A 21,380-nucleotide genomic window follows, 5' to 3' on the forward strand; every position below is an offset into this window, starting at 1 on the left:
GCCTGCCTCCATTTCTGCATCTTGGGGTTCGACACATAAACTCTGACAGCGATCTTTCAGTCAATTAGTGCGCGAGGAATGTATATATATATATATATATATATATATATACTATAAAAACGGTACAACTTTTTATATTTTCCTTTGTTTTTCATTGTAGCAACATGGCGGTTAACGTTTTGGAGACTTGTGAATGTGTGCACATTTTAATATATATATATATATATATATATATATATATATATATATATATATATCTATATCCATCTATCCATCCATTTTCTACCGCTTATTCCCTTTGGGGTCCCAGGGGGCGTTGGTGCTTATCGATTTCTGACTAAAATTTTTTAAGTTTTCCAAAAAAACCTGAAAATAATATTTTAAAAAGTAACAACTTTTACCTCAAACATTTGATGGCTAGGAATAGATTATAAGTAAACTCAGGAGTGAGAAAAAAATTGTGATATCGCAATATACTGTGATACTTTTTAACTTTATTTCGGTGAAGTGTATACAATACACAATACAATGTAATGGTGTGTAAATCACTATTATGTTAGATCCACTATGGACTGGACTTTCACAATATTATGTTAGACCCACTCGACGCCCATTGCATCCGGTCTCCCCTGCAGGGGAGGCGGTCACCCCCATTTGCGGTCCTCTCCAAGGTTTCTCATAGTCATTCACATTGACATCCTACTGGGTTGTGAGTTTTTTCTTGCCCTTTGGTGGGCTCTGAACCGAGGATTTCGTTGTGGCTTGTGCATCCCTTTGAGACAAGCGTAATTTAGGGCTATATAAATAAACATTGATTGGTTGATTGATTGTAAATACTGCTTTAGGTAGTCCATTTTGATCGATGATGACCTCTGTCTGTCACTTACGTGAAAACTGTAGACCTGAGCCTATGGGGCAGGTGCGGACATGGCCTCCTTTTTCCTCTCTCTTTTCGCCAGATGGTGTTTTCGTCTGTTCTCCTCTTCCGCTTCTACTCCTTGACAGCTGAGTCCACGGCAGGAAGAGGCAGCTTCCAAGGCAGTCGGCTGTATGTTGCACCTCTTTAGGAAGATCTTGAGCTGGTCTTTCAGGCTCTTCTTCTAGCCCCCAGCAGAGTGGCGGTCCAAGTGAAGCTGGCCATACAAAATTATGTGTGGCTGGCATTTTGATGACTTGGCCGAGCCATCTTATAGCGCTATTCTCTAGTGACTCACAGCGCTTTACATTGTGAAATCCAATATCTAAGTTACATTTCTAAACCAGTGTGGGTGGCACTGGGAGCAGGTGGGTAAAGTGTCTTGTCCAAGGACACAACGGTAGTGACTAGGTTGGCAGAAGCGGGGATCGAACTTGGAACCCTCATTTGCTGGCACGGCCACTCTACCAACTGAGCTATGCCACCCCACAAACAAAAGGTTGAAGGTCAAGGCTCTGTATGGTGGGTAGGGTTGGAAACTCCTCTAAAACTGAGGTATCAGTTGAGGCTTGCTGGTTTAGACATGCCTCAAAATGCTCTCTCCATCCGTAGACAATTATGGATGCATCCCTAATGAGGGAGGATCATCAGCGGTTCGAAGGGGGAAGACAGTATTGGTTCTTGGGCCATGGGTGGATTTAGTCTCAACATAGAAATTATACATGTCATATCTGTCTGCATGTGACCGTATTTCCTGTGTCTTGGATGCCCACCACTGGTTCTGGAGTAGTCTCAGGGCACATTGTACCTCTCTCCTGTAGTGTTTAAGGGCAGCAGAGGTTGGTTATTTAGTTAGGCTTTATGGGCAGTGTGAGTATTGGTAAGGAGAGTGGAGATGTATGTAGAGTTTTCGTCGAACCAGTCCTGATGTTTCTTCCTGCTTTATTACATCGACACATCGACTGTTGCATGTTTCCTCACGTCATTAACTTTCAGTCACAGCAGCTGATGGATGCTGTATTTAGAAAATAAAACAATAGTTTTCTGCGTTCCTGTATACTTTCAGTGTGGGACAGATCTGACCGTCTTCAATATTGTCCACACCTGTCTCCATCTCAACGCACACCGAGACTCTGCAGAAAGTAAGCGAGGGAACATGAAGTTTAACCAAGCGCTTAGTTTTGTTTACTCTGATGGGAAATCTCCAGAGCAAAGTCTGTATAGTTTGTTCCGACATGATTTTCAGGCCAAACGACGCTAGTATGCATGCGCCAGTGCTGCTGTAACTTTGTGTCCAGGAAGTAAGTATGCTGCCTAAAATGCATTAATAAATTACAATTTTCGGTAATTAAAAATTCAAACAGAATCGCCAACTGTCAGGAATTTTACCGCGGTTTATCATTATACTGTTACATCTCTAATATATGTGTGTGTGTGTGTGTGTGTGTGTGTGTGTATATATATATATATATGTATATATATACATATATATATATATGTATGTATATATATATATATATATGTATGTATATATATATATATATGTATGTGTATATATATGTATATATATATATATATATATATATGTACGTATATATATATATATATATATATATATATATATATATATATATATATATGTACGTATATATATATATGTATATATATGAATATATGTATATATATGTATGTATGTATATATATATATATATGTATATATGTATGTATATATATATGTATATATATATATGTATGTATATATATATGTATATATATATGTATATGTATATATATATTATATATATGTATATGTATATATGTATATATATATGTATATGTATATATATATTATATATATATGTATATGTATATATGTATATATATATGTATATATATATGTATATATATATATATGTATATATATTCCGCCCGATTGTAGCTGAGATTGGCGCCAGCGCCCCCCGCGACCCCGAAAGGGAATAAGCGGTAGAAAATGGATGGATGGATGGATATATATGTATATATATATATATATATGTATATGTATATATATATATATATATATATATATATATATATATATATATATATATATATCTCCATCCATCCATTTCCCACCGCCCATTCCCCTTTGGGGTTGCGGGGGGCCCTGGCGCCTATCTCTGCTACAATCGGGCGTAAGGTGGGGTACACCTGGACAAGTTGCCTCCTCATCGCAGGGCCAACACAGATAGACAGACAACATTCACACTCACATTCACACACTAGGGCCAATTTAGTGTTGCCAATCATCCTATCCCCAGGTGCATGTCCATAAGTTAAGTTTAGTAAAAAGAGCAGCACTAAATAAAAGACTGGGCTGAGTCATCCAATCATGTGAAGAATTGTATTTTATCTGATGAGTACGCTTCGAAGTTTAGACACTGTCATTTTTATAAGATGTATTATTGAGCTCATGTTGTATTTGCCGTGTGTGTGATCCGTCAACATCTCAGTTGACCATCTGCAGATGAAGCGTAACAAAGATGGACGAGGGGCACTCTAGGACTGAGAGAGGAGGTCAAGGGGGAGCCTTCTGCCACAGCCCCCCTTCACCTCCAATCCACATCGCTTCATCCATCCTTCCCTCCGTCCTGCTGACAAACTGTGACTTGAGGATGAAGGCCTTGTCTGATTGGCCTGGACAGATCAAGCCTAGCTTTAAGAGAAACACACAAAAAGAGGAGAGTAAATAAAGCATGGCAATACAGGAAATGGAAGGATATCAAACCAGTCAGCAGTTTTTCATGGATTTGCCTATTTTTAAACTCTGCATGGAACAAGTCCGATAAATATCTGCCTAAATGTGGATCTTGAAGCAAATATTGTCGGAAGATGTGACAAGAACATCAAGTGAGACTTGGCCACTTGGTCCATGTTGCCTGCAGGAGCAGCCATGACAGGTTGACACATTGTCACTGGTGATGGTTGAACGTCTGTGTTACTGACACACACAGCGCACCTCAATCAGACAAACCCCCACCCAAACAAACCCACCGCCGCTTTCTAATCGCCTGCTGGCCGAGAGATGGATGTACTAAGTGCTTACTACGTGTCATAACTTGACTTGTGTCCACATTCGTGTCAGGTCCACTTAAATCATGTGTTGTACTTATTAAGAGTGCCCCTATCCGATATTGATGTCGGATATCAGCAGAAAAAAAACTAGTTTTGGATTATATTGGCTGGCATCTCCGATACAATGAGTACGACTTGTGCAAAGCTGGACAGCCAGTTAAAATCTTCATGTCCTCAAATAAACACACACAATTGGTCTTTTCTTGTATTTTAGTTGTCATTTATAAAAGATAAACATATTATCGGCTTCTCGGAGCTAGTAGCTGCGCAACAGCTAAGCACTCAATAAAAGCACACAAGCTAAACATACATGTCCTTAATTGGACAATATTGCAATGTAAAGGAGTACATTTGACAAACAAGCTGTGCTAGTCGGTTGACACAGCTGTGCCCAGCCAGGAAGCAACCTCCGGCCCGGCCACCACCACCAGTCCTTCGGCATGCCAAGCCGCAACCCCCTGCCAGGCCACCTCCGCCTAAGTCACGGCAAGTACCGGCTCCACGACTGATTCCAGAACCAGATCCTGCGCCTCGGCAAGCTCCCGTTCCTGCGCTTCGACAAACTCCTGTTCCTGCGCCGAGGCAAGCACTTGTAGACTGGTTGGGCAAACTCCCATGCACCCTCAAGGACCCTGCCGAGAGTATAGAGCTGGTCCACGGTTCCACGACAAGGACGAAAACCACACTGCTCCTCCTGAATCCGAGGTTTTGCCTATACGGCGTAGCCTACTCTCCAGTACACCTGAATAGACCTTACCGGGAAGGCTGAGGAGGGTGATCCTACAATAGTAAGAAACCACCAACCCGGTTTGCCAATCCCGAAGGACCTCCCCTGATGTCCACGCAATGTTGCAGAGTCCTGTCAACCAAGACATCCCCGCAGCATTCAGAGCCTTAAGGAACCTCATCCACCCCCGGGGCCTTGCCGCCTAAGAGCTTTTAAACTACCTTGGCAACTTTCCATCCATCCATTTTCTACCGCGTATTCCCTTTGGGTCGCGGGGGGCGCTGGTGCCTATCTCAGCTACAATCGGGCGGAAGGCGGAGTACACCCTGGACAAGTCACCACCTCATCACAGGGCCAACACAGATAGACAGACAACATTCACACTCACATTCACACACTAGGGCCAATTTAGTGTTGCCAATCAACCTATCCCCAGGTGCATGTCTTTGGAAGTGGTAGGAAGCCGGAGTACCCGGAGGGAACCCATGCATTCACGGGGAAGACATGCAAACTCCACACAGAAAGTTCCCGAGCCCAGGATTGAACCCTGACTACTCAGGACCTTCGTATTGTGAGGCAGACGCACTAATCCCCCTGCCACCGTGAAGCCTTGACAACCTTGGCAACCTCAGCCCCAGAAATAGGGGGGCCCACCACAGATTTCCCAAGCACTGCTTTCTCATAGGAAGATGTTTTGGCGGGATTGAGTAGGTCTTCGAGATATTCCCTCCACCGATCCACATTTGCAGTCGAGGTCAGCAGCACACCATTCTCACCATACACGGTGTTGACAGTGCACTGCTGCCCCTTCCTGAGGCGAATGGTTTTCCCGAACTCCTCCCATGTCCGACTTTTTGCCTACCCGACTGCCAAAGTCGCACACTGCTTGGCCTGTCGGTACCTGTCCCCTGCTTCCCGAGTCCCATGAGGCATAAGGACCTAAAATGGCTCTTTCTTGAGCTTGACAGCATCTGGTGTGCACCAACAGGTGCTAGGATTATCGCCATGACAGGTACCAACCACCTTGTGGCTACAGCTCCAATCCACAGCCTCAACAATAAAAGTACGTAGCATGGTCCAGCGTATTCCTCGTGACATGTTTAAAGTTATTCCAGAGGTGGGAATTGAAACTCTCTCTGACAGGAGTCTCTTCTAGACGTTACATGCAGACCCTTACAATGCGTTTGAGCCTGCCAGATCTGTCTGGCATCCTCCCCCACCATCGCAGCCAGCTCACTACCAGGTGGTGATTGGTAGAAAGCTCCGCCCCTCTCCTCACCCGAGTGTCCAAAACATGAAACCGCAAATCGGATGACACAACTGCAAAGTCGATCATGGACCTGCGGCTGAAGGAGTCCTGGTTCCAAGTGAACATATGGATACCCTTATGTTCGAACATTGTGTTTGTTATGGAAAATCTGTGACAAACACAGTAGTCCAATAACTAAACACCACTTGGGTTCAGATCTGGGCGGCTATTCTTCCCAATCACACCTCTCCAGGTTTCACTATTGATACCAATATGAGCGCTGAAGTCACTCAGCAGAAAAAGGAAATCAACTGAGTGAGCACTCTCCAGTACTCTTTCGAGGGAATCCAAAAGGTTGGGTACTTTGAGCTTCTGTTTGGTGCAAAGGCACAAACAGTCAGGACCTATCCCCCCCCGAAGGCGGAGGGAAGCTACCCTCTCGTCTACTGGGTTACAGTCCAACATGCAGGCTTTGAGCCGGGGGCAACAAGAATTGCCACCCCAGTCCGTCGCCTCCCACTGCGTGTAACGCCAAGGTAGAAGAGAGTCCAGCCATTCTCAACAAAACTGGTTCCAGAGACCTTGCTGTGCTTCAAAGTGAGTCTGACAATATCTAGCCGGAACTCCTCCACCTCGCGCACCAGCTCCGGCTCCTCCCCCCTATGAGTGGTGAGCTCATTGGAGAGAGTACCCATGTGGCCTCTTCGGGCTGTGCCCGGCCTGCCCCACCACTAGGCCTGGCTCCAGAGAGGGGCCCTGGTGACCCGCGTCCGGGCGAGAGAAATCTAAGTCCTTGATTGTTATTTTCCATAAAGGTCATTCTTAGCATTACCAAAATTCTTTCTTCAGCACATTTTTTTTTTTTTCCATAGCAGCGCACTTCCAACTTCCGGCAACAAATGTGTGCGACTTGGTAACAGACAACAAAGACGACTATTTTTGGACAAATGAGGATTCACAACCTGTATCGTTTTGAAGCTGAATGTTCGGCGGATTAACTACTGTTTCGAGAAGTGAGCACGAAGGAAGGATGTAATGTTGGAGCAGACGAAAGTCGAGGGAGTGACATCGGTGTGACTTTGTCACTGTGAATGTGGAACTTGGAGCCATGCTATTTGACAAAAATGAAGTTTTGACCCAAAATAAACAGGAACAATTGTCCCAGGCTGGCTGGACCCATTGCACAACTGTCCATCGAGTTAGTCACTTTAATATTGATCATGATACACGCAACACATCATGCCTGTTATTACAACTACACTACATACACTGTCGAGCTAACTGTGTAAAAAAAACATGAAAAGTGGGCTAATACTTCACAGTTACGTTAAAATAGTTTTTCAGTCAGTACAGATTGGTCTCCTATCGCATTGTGTTGTGCATTACAAACATAAACACATTTCCTGCTGATGTAGAGGTTAGCTTGTCTCTTTCCGTAGGTAGCTTTTATGATTAATACCGAAGCATGCCGTTATGTTACTCTTCTGGAAAAATAGTTTCTACGTGTTTGGTCTTACAATAACAATGTCGCTACAGCTTGGTTATTAAAGTTAAAGTACCACTGATAGTCACACACACACTAGGTGTGGTGAAATTACCCTGTACATTTAACCTATCCCCTTGTTCCACCCCCTGAGAGGTGAGGGGAGCAGTGAGCAGCAATGGTGGCTGCACTCGGGAATTATTCTGGTGATTTAACCCCCAATTCCAACCCTTGATGCTGAGTGCCAAGCAGGGAGGTCCCATTTGTATAGTATTTGGTATGACTCGGCCGGGGTTTGAACTCACGACCTACCACTCTCAGGGCGGACACTCTCACCACAAGGCCGCTGAGCAGGCTTTTATACAAGTTACGGAACGTAAATTAAGTACTGTTGGCGTTTTTTAAATGCATTTTTAAAGTGATTTAGAGGTAGGATCGATGCTCCCATTAGCTACATTGCTAGCCATGTAGAACAAGACGATTTTTACATGTTATAGACTGCAAAACAAAAACAAAAAACTTCTGTCTTCTTGTCTCTCATAAACATTGTGAATGATAAACACAATTCCAAAAAAGTGCGGTTCCCCTTTAATTTTTGTCCGTGTGAAAGGTGAGGCAGCATAATATTAACAATGTAATTAACATCACATTCGCTTGTTGCCAGCATTGTTACTAAACTACTGTTGAACATGTTTACATTTAACATCAATATCATCAAAAGAGATCAGCAGCGCATGCACTTTTTGCTTTGCGTCGGATGAAAAGAGCTCAGCTCCCTCCCCCCATTCTCACCACATTCTACAGAGGCACTATAGAGAGCCTACTGACCAACAGCATCTCTGTCTGGACTGGAGCCTGCAATCCCTCAGACTGGAAGTCTCCTTAGAGAGTGGTGAGGACGGTGGAAAAGATTATCAGGACTCCTCTTCCTCCTATTCAGGAGATCGCAAAAAGCCGCTGCCTGACCAGGGCTCAGAAAAACTGCAAAGATTCCTCCCACCCCCACCAAGGACTGTTTTCACTGCTGGACTCTAGGAAGAGGTTCCGCAGCCTCCGTAGCAGAACCTCCAGGTTCTGTAACAGCTTCTTCCCTCAGGCCGTAAGACTCTCGAATCCATCATAATCATATTATCCCCTCAACTCCCCCCAAGATGGATTAACTCGCTGGAATAAAAAAGACAATATAACATACATCCATAAACATGGACGCATGTGAAAAAGTGCAATGTATTTATCTGTACAGTAATCTATTTATTTATTTCTGCACCTCATTGCTTTTTTTATATCCTGCACTACCAATAGCTAATGCAACAAAATGTTGTTCTTATTTGTACTGTAAAGTTCAAATTTGAATGACAATAAAAAGGAAGTCTAAGTGTATCAAGTCTTAGTAGGTGTGGTGCAGTTTTAGTGCAAGGGCAAGTTTGCATGTCATGGGTTCATCAGAACAAGTCTACAGGTGGCAGCCACAGTCTCTTGAAATGTTCATGAAAAGTGGAAGTGGATTTGATGATGGCTGATGCTGACCATGCTGGTACCTTTGATATCAGACACCAGCACTCTTGAAACATTGTTTGATCTGTTTCACCAACACCGCCTTACACACACACACACACACACACACACACACACACACACACGCACAGGAGTAGTCCAGCGAGAGGACATGTCAAAAAGTGGTGGGGGTGCACACGGGGTGATGGATAGAGGGTGTGTCATTTGTCCTGCGTCTCATCATCGTGTCACAGCCACCAGTCCAGCGCCTCTTCTGTCACATGCACTCTGCTCACATTCCAGCCAGAGCCCACCATGTCAGAAAGGATAAACACTTACTGGCACATGCACACCTGCTTTATGTGTATTGAAATATTATTTCACCTGTCAAAATACTCACTGATAGCAAAATGAATTGTGACGTTTTCATGAACAATACACACAATTTGTACTTCTGAAATGACATACAGTGACGCCATAATAGTTCACTAATGGACTGCTTTGTTTCTATCATATAAAATAATAAAACAATATAATAGTGCATACTAGTAATAATGATAATATAATAATATTAATAGTAAGTTATAATTCCAATAGGAATACAAATAAGAGTAATTAGAATAATAATTATACTAGTAAACATATTAATAACTAAAGTAAGTGTAATAATAAATATAATAATAGTACTATAATATAATACTAGTTGCCCTTATGTGGGCCTACCGAGGATGTCGTGGTGGTTTGTGCAGCCCTTTGAGACACTAGTGATTTAGGGCTATATAAGTAAACATTGATTGATTGATTGATATAGTATTATACTAGTACTAATATTAATATCAATAATACTGATCATCGTAATAGTAGTGATAATGATAAGACTAATAATATTGATGATTAATGGTAGTAATACTGATAATAGTATTATTAATCAGTACAGTAATACAAATAATAATCATAATACTATAGTAATAACAATAGCAGTGATAATACTAATTGTACTAAAATATCATACTAATATAGTATTATACCGGTACTAATTTTGATATCAATAATACTGCTAATCCTAATAGTAGGGATATTGATAATAGGAATAATATATTTTTGTTAATTAACAGTAATAATAATGGTAGTAATACTGATAGTATTTTTAATCAGTACAGTAATACAAATATTAATCATTATACTAATAGTAATAATAGCAGTGATAATAATAATAATAATAATCAATCAATCGAAGTTTATTTATACAGCCCTAATTCATAGTGATAATAGTAATAGTGATTATAGTAATAATAATGAAAATAATAGGCACAATAATAATCATAATAATGAAATTGGTGATGATAATAGTAGAAAAAATAATAATAGTAGTATCGAACATGATAGTAGTAAATTCCAGTAATAACAATAATACAATATTAATAGTAAAATTACTAATATAATAATAATATCCATCCATCCATTTTCTACCGCTTATTCCCTTTCGGGGTCGCGGGGGGCGCTGGCGCCTATCACAATTTAGAAATAATAGTTATAGGACAATGAGTACAATAGTATACATGTTTTTGGCAGCATAGACATTTTAAAAAAAAGGTAATGTCATTTAAAAAAATTCAAAATCAATGTTTTGAGGAATGTCAAAAATAGGTAAAATAGTTTTTTTTTTTTTTAATTGAGGTAACTACATTATGCAGGGTATTCGCAGGGACTTAAAAAGTCTTAAATCCAACAATTTATATGTGAGGCCTTAAATTGTCTATAGTTCTCCTAAAAACTCATAAAAGGTCTGAAACAAACAAATCTATTCATGTTACTTTAAAAAAAAAAAACGTGCATAAACTTCAGTCTTGCTTTTAAATGTTTTTTTTTTTAGGATGCTTTAACGTAACTACAAAATGGAATCAAAGTAGGCTACCTGTGCTGCCCGGTCTGAATTTAGCCATCGTGCTGTGCGCGCGCAGCAGTGTTTTGTTACAGCTTAGCATAGCAGCGGAGAAAACTTAAGGAAAGCCCACAGAAAAGCCGAATTACTTGCATAATAAGGTTAAGTGCAAGTTGAACGATTTGTGGCTTCAGAACGAACAATTCAGTGGATACTTGAAGCCAGTGGATGGAAACGTATAAAGTCTGTAGGACCTGGATGTGGAGCCAATGAGGAGGGAAGCGTTTGTAAACATTGTGGTGAAAGTGAATGGAATGACAATGAAAAAATCAGCTGTGCTACGTGGGTAAAGTGGCGCCAATACTAGATGTTTACTAGTAAAATCATACTATTACTTATAGTAAGCACACAATCATTTCTCTGTGTTAGGAGTATACTCACTGGAGTAAAACTATAAAAAACATAATTATCTTACATTATTTTTACCATTTATTCCAATCATTTCAGTTCAGCTTCTTTTGCCTAATCTTTTCTCCAAGTTTATACAGCAGCTGGCATTAAAATTTATAAAGGTTGTCTGTTTAGCATTTACACTTAATTTATGGTTGGACGAGGAAAGCAAATGTCATCTTGACATGCTTAAATAAAAAGTTGTCTTTGTTTATTAGCAATATGTTTTTAAGAAAGTTACAAAAAAAAACAGTAAAATTGTATTCATACACACCAGACACAAAACGAGCTGAGACAATTTGAATGTTACCCACACTATTCTGATCCAAGTTATGTTTGGGACTTGCAAGCCATAATAGACTTCTTTCTTTTTAGACATTCACTCTGTCTGCACTTTTGTGTTTTTCACAACTTCGAGCAGATACCGTATAAGTACTGTCGATGTTTGTATCTGTTTGCTCATTTCTGACAGCCGCAAAAACACTGCAAAAGTTAACCATTTAGCTTTAGCAGATATGCGGACAGTCCCTTTCAAAGACAATATATTGTTGTGATTTCCTTTACCATTACTGAGGTTCAGGTTTTTGCTGCATGAAAACCCTTGACATGAAGCACACTGCACTTTTTGTAAGAAAACCGTTCTATGGCAAATCTGAAAAATAGCTGTTATTTTTTATATATATATATATATATATATATATATATATATATATATATATATATATATATATATATATATATATACACACACAGTGGGGCAAAAAACCATTTAGTCAGCCACCGATTGTGCAAGTTCTCCCACTTAAAATAATGACAGAGGTGTGTAATTTTAATCGTAGGTACACTTCAACTCTGAGAGACTGAATGTGAAAAAAAATCCAGGAATTCCCATTGTAGGAATTTTAGATTATTTATTTGTAAATTATGGTGGAAAATAAGTATTTGGTCAACCATTGAAAGCTCTCACTGATGGAAGGAGGTTCTGGCTCAAAATCTCATGATACATGGCCCCATTCATTCTTTCCTTAACACGGATCTGTCTCCTTAGCAAAACAACAGCCTCAAAGCACGATGTTTCCACCCCCACGCTTCACAGTAGGTATGGTATTCTTGGGATGTAACTCAGTATTCTTCTTCCTCCAAACACGACGAGTTGAGTTTGTACCAAAAAATTAAATTTTGGTTTCATCTGACCACATTACATTCTCCCAATCCTCTGCTGTATCATCCATGTATCCATTTTGGTATAAACTCAACTCGTCGTGTTTGGAGGAAGAAGAATACTGAGTTGCATCCCAAGAACACCAAACCTACTGTGAAGCATGGGGGTTGAAACATCATGCTTTGGGGCTGTTTTTCTGCTAAGGGGACAGGACGATTGATCCGTGTTAAGGAAAGAATAAATGGGGCCATGTGTCGTGAGATTGTGAGCCAAAACCATCAGTGAGAGCTTTTGAATGGTTGACCAAATACTTATTTTCCATCATAATTTACAAATAAATTCTTTAAAATTCCTACAATGTGAATTCCTGGATTGTTTTTTTCACATTCTGTCTCTCACAGTTGAAGTGTACCTATAATGAAAATTATGTCATCATTTTAAGTGGGAGAACTTGCACAATCGGTGGCTGACTAAATACTTTTTTGCCCCACTGTATAAATATATATTTCAATTGTTTTACAATGAGAGGCTTCTGGTGTATTGAGTTAGTTTAACCTTATTGTTTTCCAATGTGAAAGAGCACAAATTAATTAGTATACTTACAATTCATTCTGATCCTTTTAATGTTCCTTTATGTCTTCGTACTGGTCTTAGATCATATTCATTATGGTCTTAAAGAAGTCTTTAAAAGTCTTGAATTTGACTAAAAACCTGTAGACACTCTGAGTATGAGTTTTGCCAGGTTGGATGATCGTTCATGTCGCTCTTGAACCTCTGCTGGTATGTTTTAGGCCTGATGGTATCGGTACTGTAACAACTGAGGAGAAGGATCGCTTTAACGAGATCAAGGAAAGACTTCGAGTGCTTCTGGAAAACCAGATTACACATTTCAGGTATTTATTTTTTATTTTTTATTCTGGCATTCCTGATAAAGCTAAATATGTTGTGTAACTTTTTGTCCGAAAGGTACTGTTTTCCATTTGGACGCCCGGAGGGTGCACTGAAGGCGACACTATCCTTGCTTGAAAGAGTGAGTGAACACACCAATGACAAATCCAAGATTATTTCATTTAATTTACATCCACCTAATCCTAGTGTGTCCAAAACTGGGATTAACAATATGATTATAGAAATTAATGAATGAAAGTATAGTCAAGGCCTGATCCACTAAAGTGATAAACAACAAGTGCTAAATAGTGTTTGTAAGATATAACATTAGTAGTAGGCGTGCTGTGGGTGATTTACTAAGACTGGGTGTAAAAATAATATTAACAATATTATTATTATTAGTTACAAAATATTTTGTATGTAGTACAGGCTGTCATCATGGAGAAACCCTACACATCAATGGTATCATGCTCCAAATTGTGTTATGTTGTGAAACATGCAGCCCACAGCTATAATCAGCTAAAAGTGCGATTTAAACAACAAAACCTTTTTATGTCTCCAAAGGTGCGCTCTTGGGACAATATAACCGGTATTTTTTTCCCAACACGGGCAATAACTGGTGGTGCCATGGAATCATCTCGTTGCCAGAAAATGCATATTCCCAGAATTTTTTTTCCATACAACAGATTCAATACACTCGTTTATCGCTGTTGATTGGCTCCAGGCCTGACTCTGAGAAATGCATTCCTGTGAATTAGATTAATCAATAACTGATTAGTTATATATGACTAAAATATTATATAGCTGGAGTATAAAAAAAACTATTTATACAAAAGTACATAACAGTGTTTAAGTTCATAACAGCCCTTCAGACATGAAATAACACCTACTTTGTCACCTTTACATTCCTTTAATCCAGTGCTTCTCAAATATTTCTGTTACGCCCCGCATGGAAGGAGAAACTATCCCCCCCCCCCCCCCCCACACACACACACACACACTCTCCACCACAGGTTTTAACTATACCGCTGCATAACATTAACATAAAAGGAAACCACACCCGTCAACACACAACACACCAGTCTTTACTGGTCTCCCGCCACGGTCACAGCAAAAAAAAGCATAATCCACCATACCCCTTGCCCCCGGCATTGCACCGCTCCCCCCAGTGGAGCACGCCCCACTATTTGAGAAAGACTGCTTTAATCCAATATAGTAGTGCTGCCTGAGGCTGAACCAATCAGTGGCTACGACACAGAACAGTGAGGTCTGATTGGTTCGCTCTCGTCTCGTGGCCAATACTATTGTTGTGTCAATACTTCTAGTTCATTCAGCCATTTTTATGCTTACAAATGCTTAATTTAGGCCATAAATACCTAAAATATGCTATAAATTTAGAGAGAAAATCCATGCTAAAACGTAGCTGCCAACTTTAAAGCGCGATATGGCGAGGAACAACTGCACATTATTACAAACCCCGTTTCCATATGAGTTGGGAAATTGCGTTGGATGTAAATATAAACGGAATACAATGATTTGCAAATCCTTTTCGACCCATATTAAGTTGAATGCACTACAAAGACAAGATATTTGATGTTCAAACTATTAAACTTATTTTTTTTTTTTGCAAATAATAATTAACTTAGAATTTCATGGCTGCAACATGTGCCAAAGTAGTTGGGAAAGGGCATGTTCACCACTGTGTTGCATCACCTTTTCTTATAACAACACTAAATAACAGTTTGGGAACTGAGGAAACTAATTGTTGACGCTTTGAAAGTGGAATTCTTTCTTATTCTTGTTTTATGTAGAGCTTTAGTCGTTCAACAGTCCGGAGTCTCCGCTGTCGTATTTTATGCTTCATAATGCGCCAAACATTTTTGATAGGAGACAGGTCTGGACTGCAGGCGTGACAGGAAAGTACCCGCACTCTTTTACTACGAAACCACGCCGTTGTAACACGTGGCTTGGCATTGTATTGCTGAAATAAGCAGGGGCGTCCATGATAACGTTGCTTGGATGACAACATATTTTGCTCCAAAACCTGTATGGACCATTCAACATTAATGGTGCCTTCACAGATGTGTAAGTTACCCATGCCTTGGGCACTAATACACCCCCATACCATCACAGATGCTGGCTATTGAACTTTGCGCCTATAACAATCCGGATGGTTATTTTCCTCTTTGTTCCAGAGGAAACCACGTCCACAGTTTCCAAATATACTTAGAAATGTGGACTCGTTAGACCACAGAACAGTTTTCAGCTTTGCATCAGTCCATCTTAGATGAGCTCGGGCCCAGCGAAGCCCGTGGCGTTCCTAGGTGTTGTTGATCAATGGGTTTTGCTTTGCATAGCAGAGTTTTAACTTGTACTTACAGATGTAGCAACCAACTGTAGTTACTGACAGTGGTTTTATGAAGTGTTCTTGAGCCCAGGTGGTGATATCCTTTACACACTGATGTCTGTTTTTGATGCAGTACCGCCTGAGGGATCAAAGGTCCGTAATATCATCGCTTACGTATGTGATTTCTCCAGATTCTCTGAACCTTTTAATGATTTTACGGACCGTAGATGGTTAAATCCCTAAATTCCTTGCAATAGCTCGTTGAGAAATGTTGTTCTAAAACTGTTCAACAATTTGCTTACAAATTGGTGACCCTCGCTCCATCCTTGTTTGTGAATTACTTAGCATTTCATGGAAGCTGCTTTTATACCCAATAATGGCACCCACCTGTTCCCAATTAGCCTGGACACCTATGGGATGTTCCAAATAAGTGTTTGATGAGCATTTCTCAACTTTATCAGTATTTATTGCCACCTTTCCCAACTTCTTTGTCCCGTGTTGCTGGCATCAAATTCTGAAGTTAATGATTATTTGCAAAAAAAAAATGTTTATCAGTTTGAACATCAAATATGTTGTCTTTGGAACATATTCAACTGAGTATGGGTTGAAAATGACTTGCAAATCATAGAATTCCGTTTATATTTCCATCTAACGCAATTTCCCAACTCATATGGAAACGGGGTTTGTAATAATGTGCAGTTGTTCCTCGCCATATCGCAAAGTGCATTGTGGGTCATAGAATGCTAACTGCTATATGCTATATTCTACTGCCGTGGATCATTTCATCGTTGGCGGTAACTTATAAAACGTGAGAAGGGCTGAACAAAAATTGGACCGAAAAGGAAATCATGTACTGCAGATTACAAGCTGGACGTAGTGAAATATGCAGCAGAAAACGACAAGAGGAAGCGGCGCGTACCTTTGAAGTTGGCAGAGTTGTTTAGAAGCGACATCGAGGAAGAAGATTTCATCGGATTTATCGATTAGGAGTGACAGATTGTTTGGTAAACGTATAGCATGTTCTATATGTTATAGTTATTTGAATGACTCTTACCATAATATGTTACGTTAACATACCAGGCCCCTTCTCAGTTGGTTATTCATGCATCATATAACGTACACTTATTCAGCCTGTTGCATCATATAACGTACACTTAGTCAGCCTGTTGCATCATATAACGTACACTTATTCAGTCTGTTGTTCATTATTCTTTATTTATTTTGAATTGCCTTTCAAATGTCTATTCTTGGTGTTGGGTTTTATCAAATAAATTTCCCCCCAAAAATGCGACACATGGGTCAGTGCGACGTATATGTATATTTTTCCTTCTTTATAATGCATTTTCGGCCGGTGCGACTTATTATCCAGAGCAACTTATAATCCGAAAAATACATGCATACTTAAAGGCCTACTGAAATAAGATTTTCTTATTTAAACGGGGATAGCAGGTCCATTCTATGTGTCATACTTGATATTTTCGCGATATTGCCATATTTTTGCTGAAAGGATTTAGTAGAGAACATGCACGATAAAGTTCGCAACTGTCGGTGTTAAGAGAAATGCCCTGCCTCTACCGGAGGTCGCAGACGATGACGTCGCAAGTGTGGGGGCTCCTCACATATTCACATTGACATTAATGGGAGCCTCCAACAAAAAGTGCTATTCGGACTGAGAAAAAGACAATTTCCCCATTAATTTGAGCGAGGATGAAAGATTCGTGTTTGAGGATATTGATAGCGACGTACTAGAAAAAAAATAAAAATAATAAAAAACGAGTTAAAAAAAAAAACAGACTGGGACGAATTCCGATGTTTTTAAACACATTTACTAGGATAATTTTGGGAAATCCCTTATCTTTCTATTGTTTTGCTAGCGTTTTAGTGAGTTTAATATACCTGATAGTCGGAAGTGTACGTCCACGAGTGTCTTGACGCCAATGTCTCAGGGAAGTTGACGGCAGCTTTATGGACGGCCCAAGCTCAGTTTTTCTCTGGTAAGAAGCGACTTTTTAACCACAATTTTCTCACCGAAACCTGCTGGTTGACTTTCGGCAGGGATTCATGTTGGCTTGACCGCGCTCTGATCCATAGGAAATTTTCACCTCCAGGAATTTTAAACAAGGAATCACCGTGTGTTTGTGTGGATAAAGGCTAAAGTTTCCCAACTCCATCTTTCTACTGTGACTTTTCCAATATTAATTGAACAAATTGCAAATGATTCATCAACACAGATCTCCAAAATACTGTGCAATTATGCCGTTAAAGCAGACGACTTTTACCTGTGTGTGTGCGTAGCGCTCATACTTCCTAAAAACGCGGCACGTCTTGCGTACACGTCATCATTACACAACGTTTTCAAGACGAAACTCCCGGGAAATTTAAAATTGTAATTTAGTAAACTAAAAAAGCCGTATTGGCATGTGTTGCAATGTTAATATTTCATCATTGATATATAAACTATCAGACTGCGTTGCGTGGTGGGTAGTAGTGGGTTTCAGTAGGCCTTTAAATTCTGCTCTTTTAAGAGTTGCAGTCCTCAGTGCACAAGCTTTGTAGTTCAGCCTTACGTGCGATCAAATGTGCCCATATTTTAGTACACACAAACCTTTAGTAGATCAGGCCTTCAGTGCATTGTGGTTATTTAGTGTCACTGACAATAAGTCCTTCCTTCATTCCTAAAAGGTTTTGATGAAAGATGTTGTCACTCCGGTCCCACAAGAAGAAGTGAAAGCTGTGATCCGTAAGTGTCTGGACCAAGCAGCTTTGGTCAATTACCAGCGCCTGTCAGAGTACGCCAAACTAGAAGGTGAGTTACTCCTACAAATACTGGATGACAGTGATTTGAGAGAATCTAAATGTACAGTAGATCACAAGGAATCATACTGTACGTCGTTGCTTTGGTAAAGAAAGTAAAAATGCATTCAATTATCCTGTAATCTCTTTGTTGGCTTCCACTTTGCCTTAACTTCTATTTCAGCTGAGTTACGCTGGCTCTATCTCTTACTGGTCTTGCAGCTAAATAGATGCTCCCTTTCCTTTGCCTGGTTCTCCGGTGACTTCCATATTCACAATTTTCTTCTCCTTGTCTGTTGGTCCTTTCTCTGCACCTGCTGCTGTGTCCAAGCAGGAAGGCCAAATAACAAATAATTATGAGACTGCCTGCTGTTTTCTTTGGTAGAGTTCATAAACATGTCATTAACATCACGTCATTCCGTTTAACAAGAACACAGAAAGGGAAAAGCGGTATGAAATGGATGGATGGTTGGATGGACTCTTAAAGATAAGAGTAGCAGTAAATATAATTGGACTCCTTATTATACTGTAAGGGTCCGATCTGCTAAGAATAACAAGCACTTAATAGTGTATGCAATGTATACAAGTGTGTGTACTAGGGTTGTACGGTATACCGGTACTAATAAAGTACCGCGGTACTAATGTACCATAAATTGTACTATACTGCTTCTGAAAAATACCGGTTCCCTTACTTTTATTTTCCGCATGATGGCGCCGTCGTCATGTCCTGACTGTTAGGACTTGGAGATAATGAGAGGACCAAGATGCAGAGAGGAAGTTTCCAAAAATGACAGCTTTTATTTTGAAATAACTTTTTAACCTCCGGAAAAAAAGCATCTCACAAAAATATATACAACGTATGGAAAATAAATCTGAGGATTAACACTTAACTCAAAAATCACTCCAAAAAATAAGGAGGAATACTACTTTAAGAAAATAACCTAACAAAAATGGAATATCAAGAAGAATTAACAAAAAGCGCTCCAACAGGAGGAAAAACAAACCCTAATAATATATACAAATACAATATCTATGAATAAACAATAAAATCACGCAATGAATGAGGAAATCAAACGAAATTTGGAATATCAAAAAACTCACCAATTAGGTCGAGGAAGGAAAACTAAGGACGCTCGAAGGACGAAAAAGTAAACTCAAAATTTCAGCAAAAAATAACTGCTATAATCAAAAAATATGAACAAGAAAAACAGGAGCAAGTGAAAGAGGGAATCAAGGACATGGACATGGACGCTAGAAGGCACGATAGACGAGACGATTTGGCAAAGGACAAACGGAGAAGTGAGCTTTAATAGGATGTGGGAGTGATGGGGAACAGGTGGAAACAATCAGGAATCAAGGATGACGTCAGACTGGTGACACAAGAGGAAGGACCCGTGATCTGAAACACGAGGGTAGCTTTTCAAAATAAAACACGTAGATCACAAGACAGAAAAACAAACAAGACTTCCCTCACCGCGGTGTGACACCTGACATGGCTGGTTTTACAAGCAGAGGAGCGTGTTTGGCAGTGCACACGTAGGGAGTACTTACAAGCAGACACAGCGTGTAGACAAAAATGGGAGAATGGAAACATTTTGGGTTAAACCTAAGGATAACACTGAAACGCCCTCAGGAATCTTCAAAACATGGCTAGCCAGCTAGCGGCTAACGTCCATCTGCAGTCTGCATTGTTTTAGTTATTTCTAAATCACTAATCCTCGCCTCCATGGCGACAAATAAAGTACGTTTCTTACAGGTATCATCAGTGCCGGATGAAGAATAGCTAAACATTCTTCTCTACACACCGTAGGAGGATACAATAGCTCACCGCTAACAACACGCTAGGGCTCCTGTACGTAAACAAATGCCCTGGGTGGATCTACACCAGACATTCACTGTAATGATACCACGTACAAGAGCGTATCTAGTCGATACTACATTGATTCCATTTATATTTTTAATACCACAAAATATTTAGTCCTTTTTAAAAAAATGTATATTATGTTTATAAACTCTGGAAATGCATCCTTGGAAACAGGAGAACTTTACTTATGTCCAATGTATGACCCTGTAACTACTTGGTATCGGATAGATACTCAAATGTGTGGTATCATCCAAAACTAACGTAAAGAATCCAAACAACAGAAAAATAAGTGATTAATACATTTTAACAGAAGTGTAGATGGAACATGTTAAAAGTGAAAGTAAGCAGATATTAACAGTAAATGAACATGTAGATTAATAATTCATTTTCTACCGCTTGTCCTGCATAATTTTTGACAAAATAGAATAAGAAATGACACAATATGTTACTGCATACGTCAGCAGCCAAATTAGGAGCTGTTGTTTGCTTATTACTAAAACACAAGTTGTTTAGTATGTTCAGTATTTTGTTCTTTGTTTCCTAAGGAAAACATAAGTTTGTCATAAGAATAAGGCCATTTTTTGTAGTCCCCTTAATTTTGAAAAGTATCAAAGTATAAAAATAAATGTTGGTACCGATACCCGTACCAAAATATCAGTATCGGGACAACCCCAGTGTGTACTATTAGTGACCGTGTTGCGGGTGATCTACTAAGACTCTGTGTACAATTGATAACAAGTACAAAAGTGATGCGGACCGCCATATTTAAACGAGGATTTACTACCGGTTGTCACCATGAAAACACTCACTGCATGTATATGGTATCATGCTCCAACCTGTGGCGTTCTCTTATGTTGTGAAACATGCAACACAACTTAAATCTGCACCACCTTTTCTCAGTTTCTCTGGCTTATTTTGTAATTGGTTCTGGCTATAAAGCTTGAATTTGCAACAGTTTTTGTGACGTTGTGGCCAAAGTTGCAATGTGTTGTGGATTATTTGTTTTTT

At 39.8% G+C, this 21,380-nt stretch overlaps 1 protein-coding gene across 4 annotated transcripts in view; it reads left to right on the forward strand.

The window, feature by feature from the left end:
- The window catches only part of cadpsa (Ca2+-dependent activator protein for secretion a), a 342,730-nt gene that overhangs the window by 132,202 nt on the left and 189,148 nt on the right, over positions 1–21,380 (forward strand). For all 4 annotated transcript variants that reach the window (XM_061874508.1, XM_061874509.1, XM_061874511.1 and 1 more), the window contains 3 exons: positions 13,272–13,373; positions 13,447–13,510; positions 18,398–18,521. In XM_061874508.1, coding sequence (XP_061730492.1) covers positions 13,272–13,373; positions 13,447–13,510; positions 18,398–18,521 — 290 coding nt within the window. The remainder of the gene's footprint in view (positions 1–13,271; positions 13,374–13,446; positions 13,511–18,397; positions 18,522–21,380) is intronic.

The sequence above is a fragment of the Nerophis ophidion genome, linkage group LG16 (genome assembly GCF_033978795.1).
Source record: "Nerophis ophidion isolate RoL-2023_Sa linkage group LG16, RoL_Noph_v1.0, whole genome shotgun sequence".
NCBI lineage: Eukaryota > Metazoa > Chordata > Actinopteri > Syngnathiformes > Syngnathidae > Nerophis > Nerophis ophidion.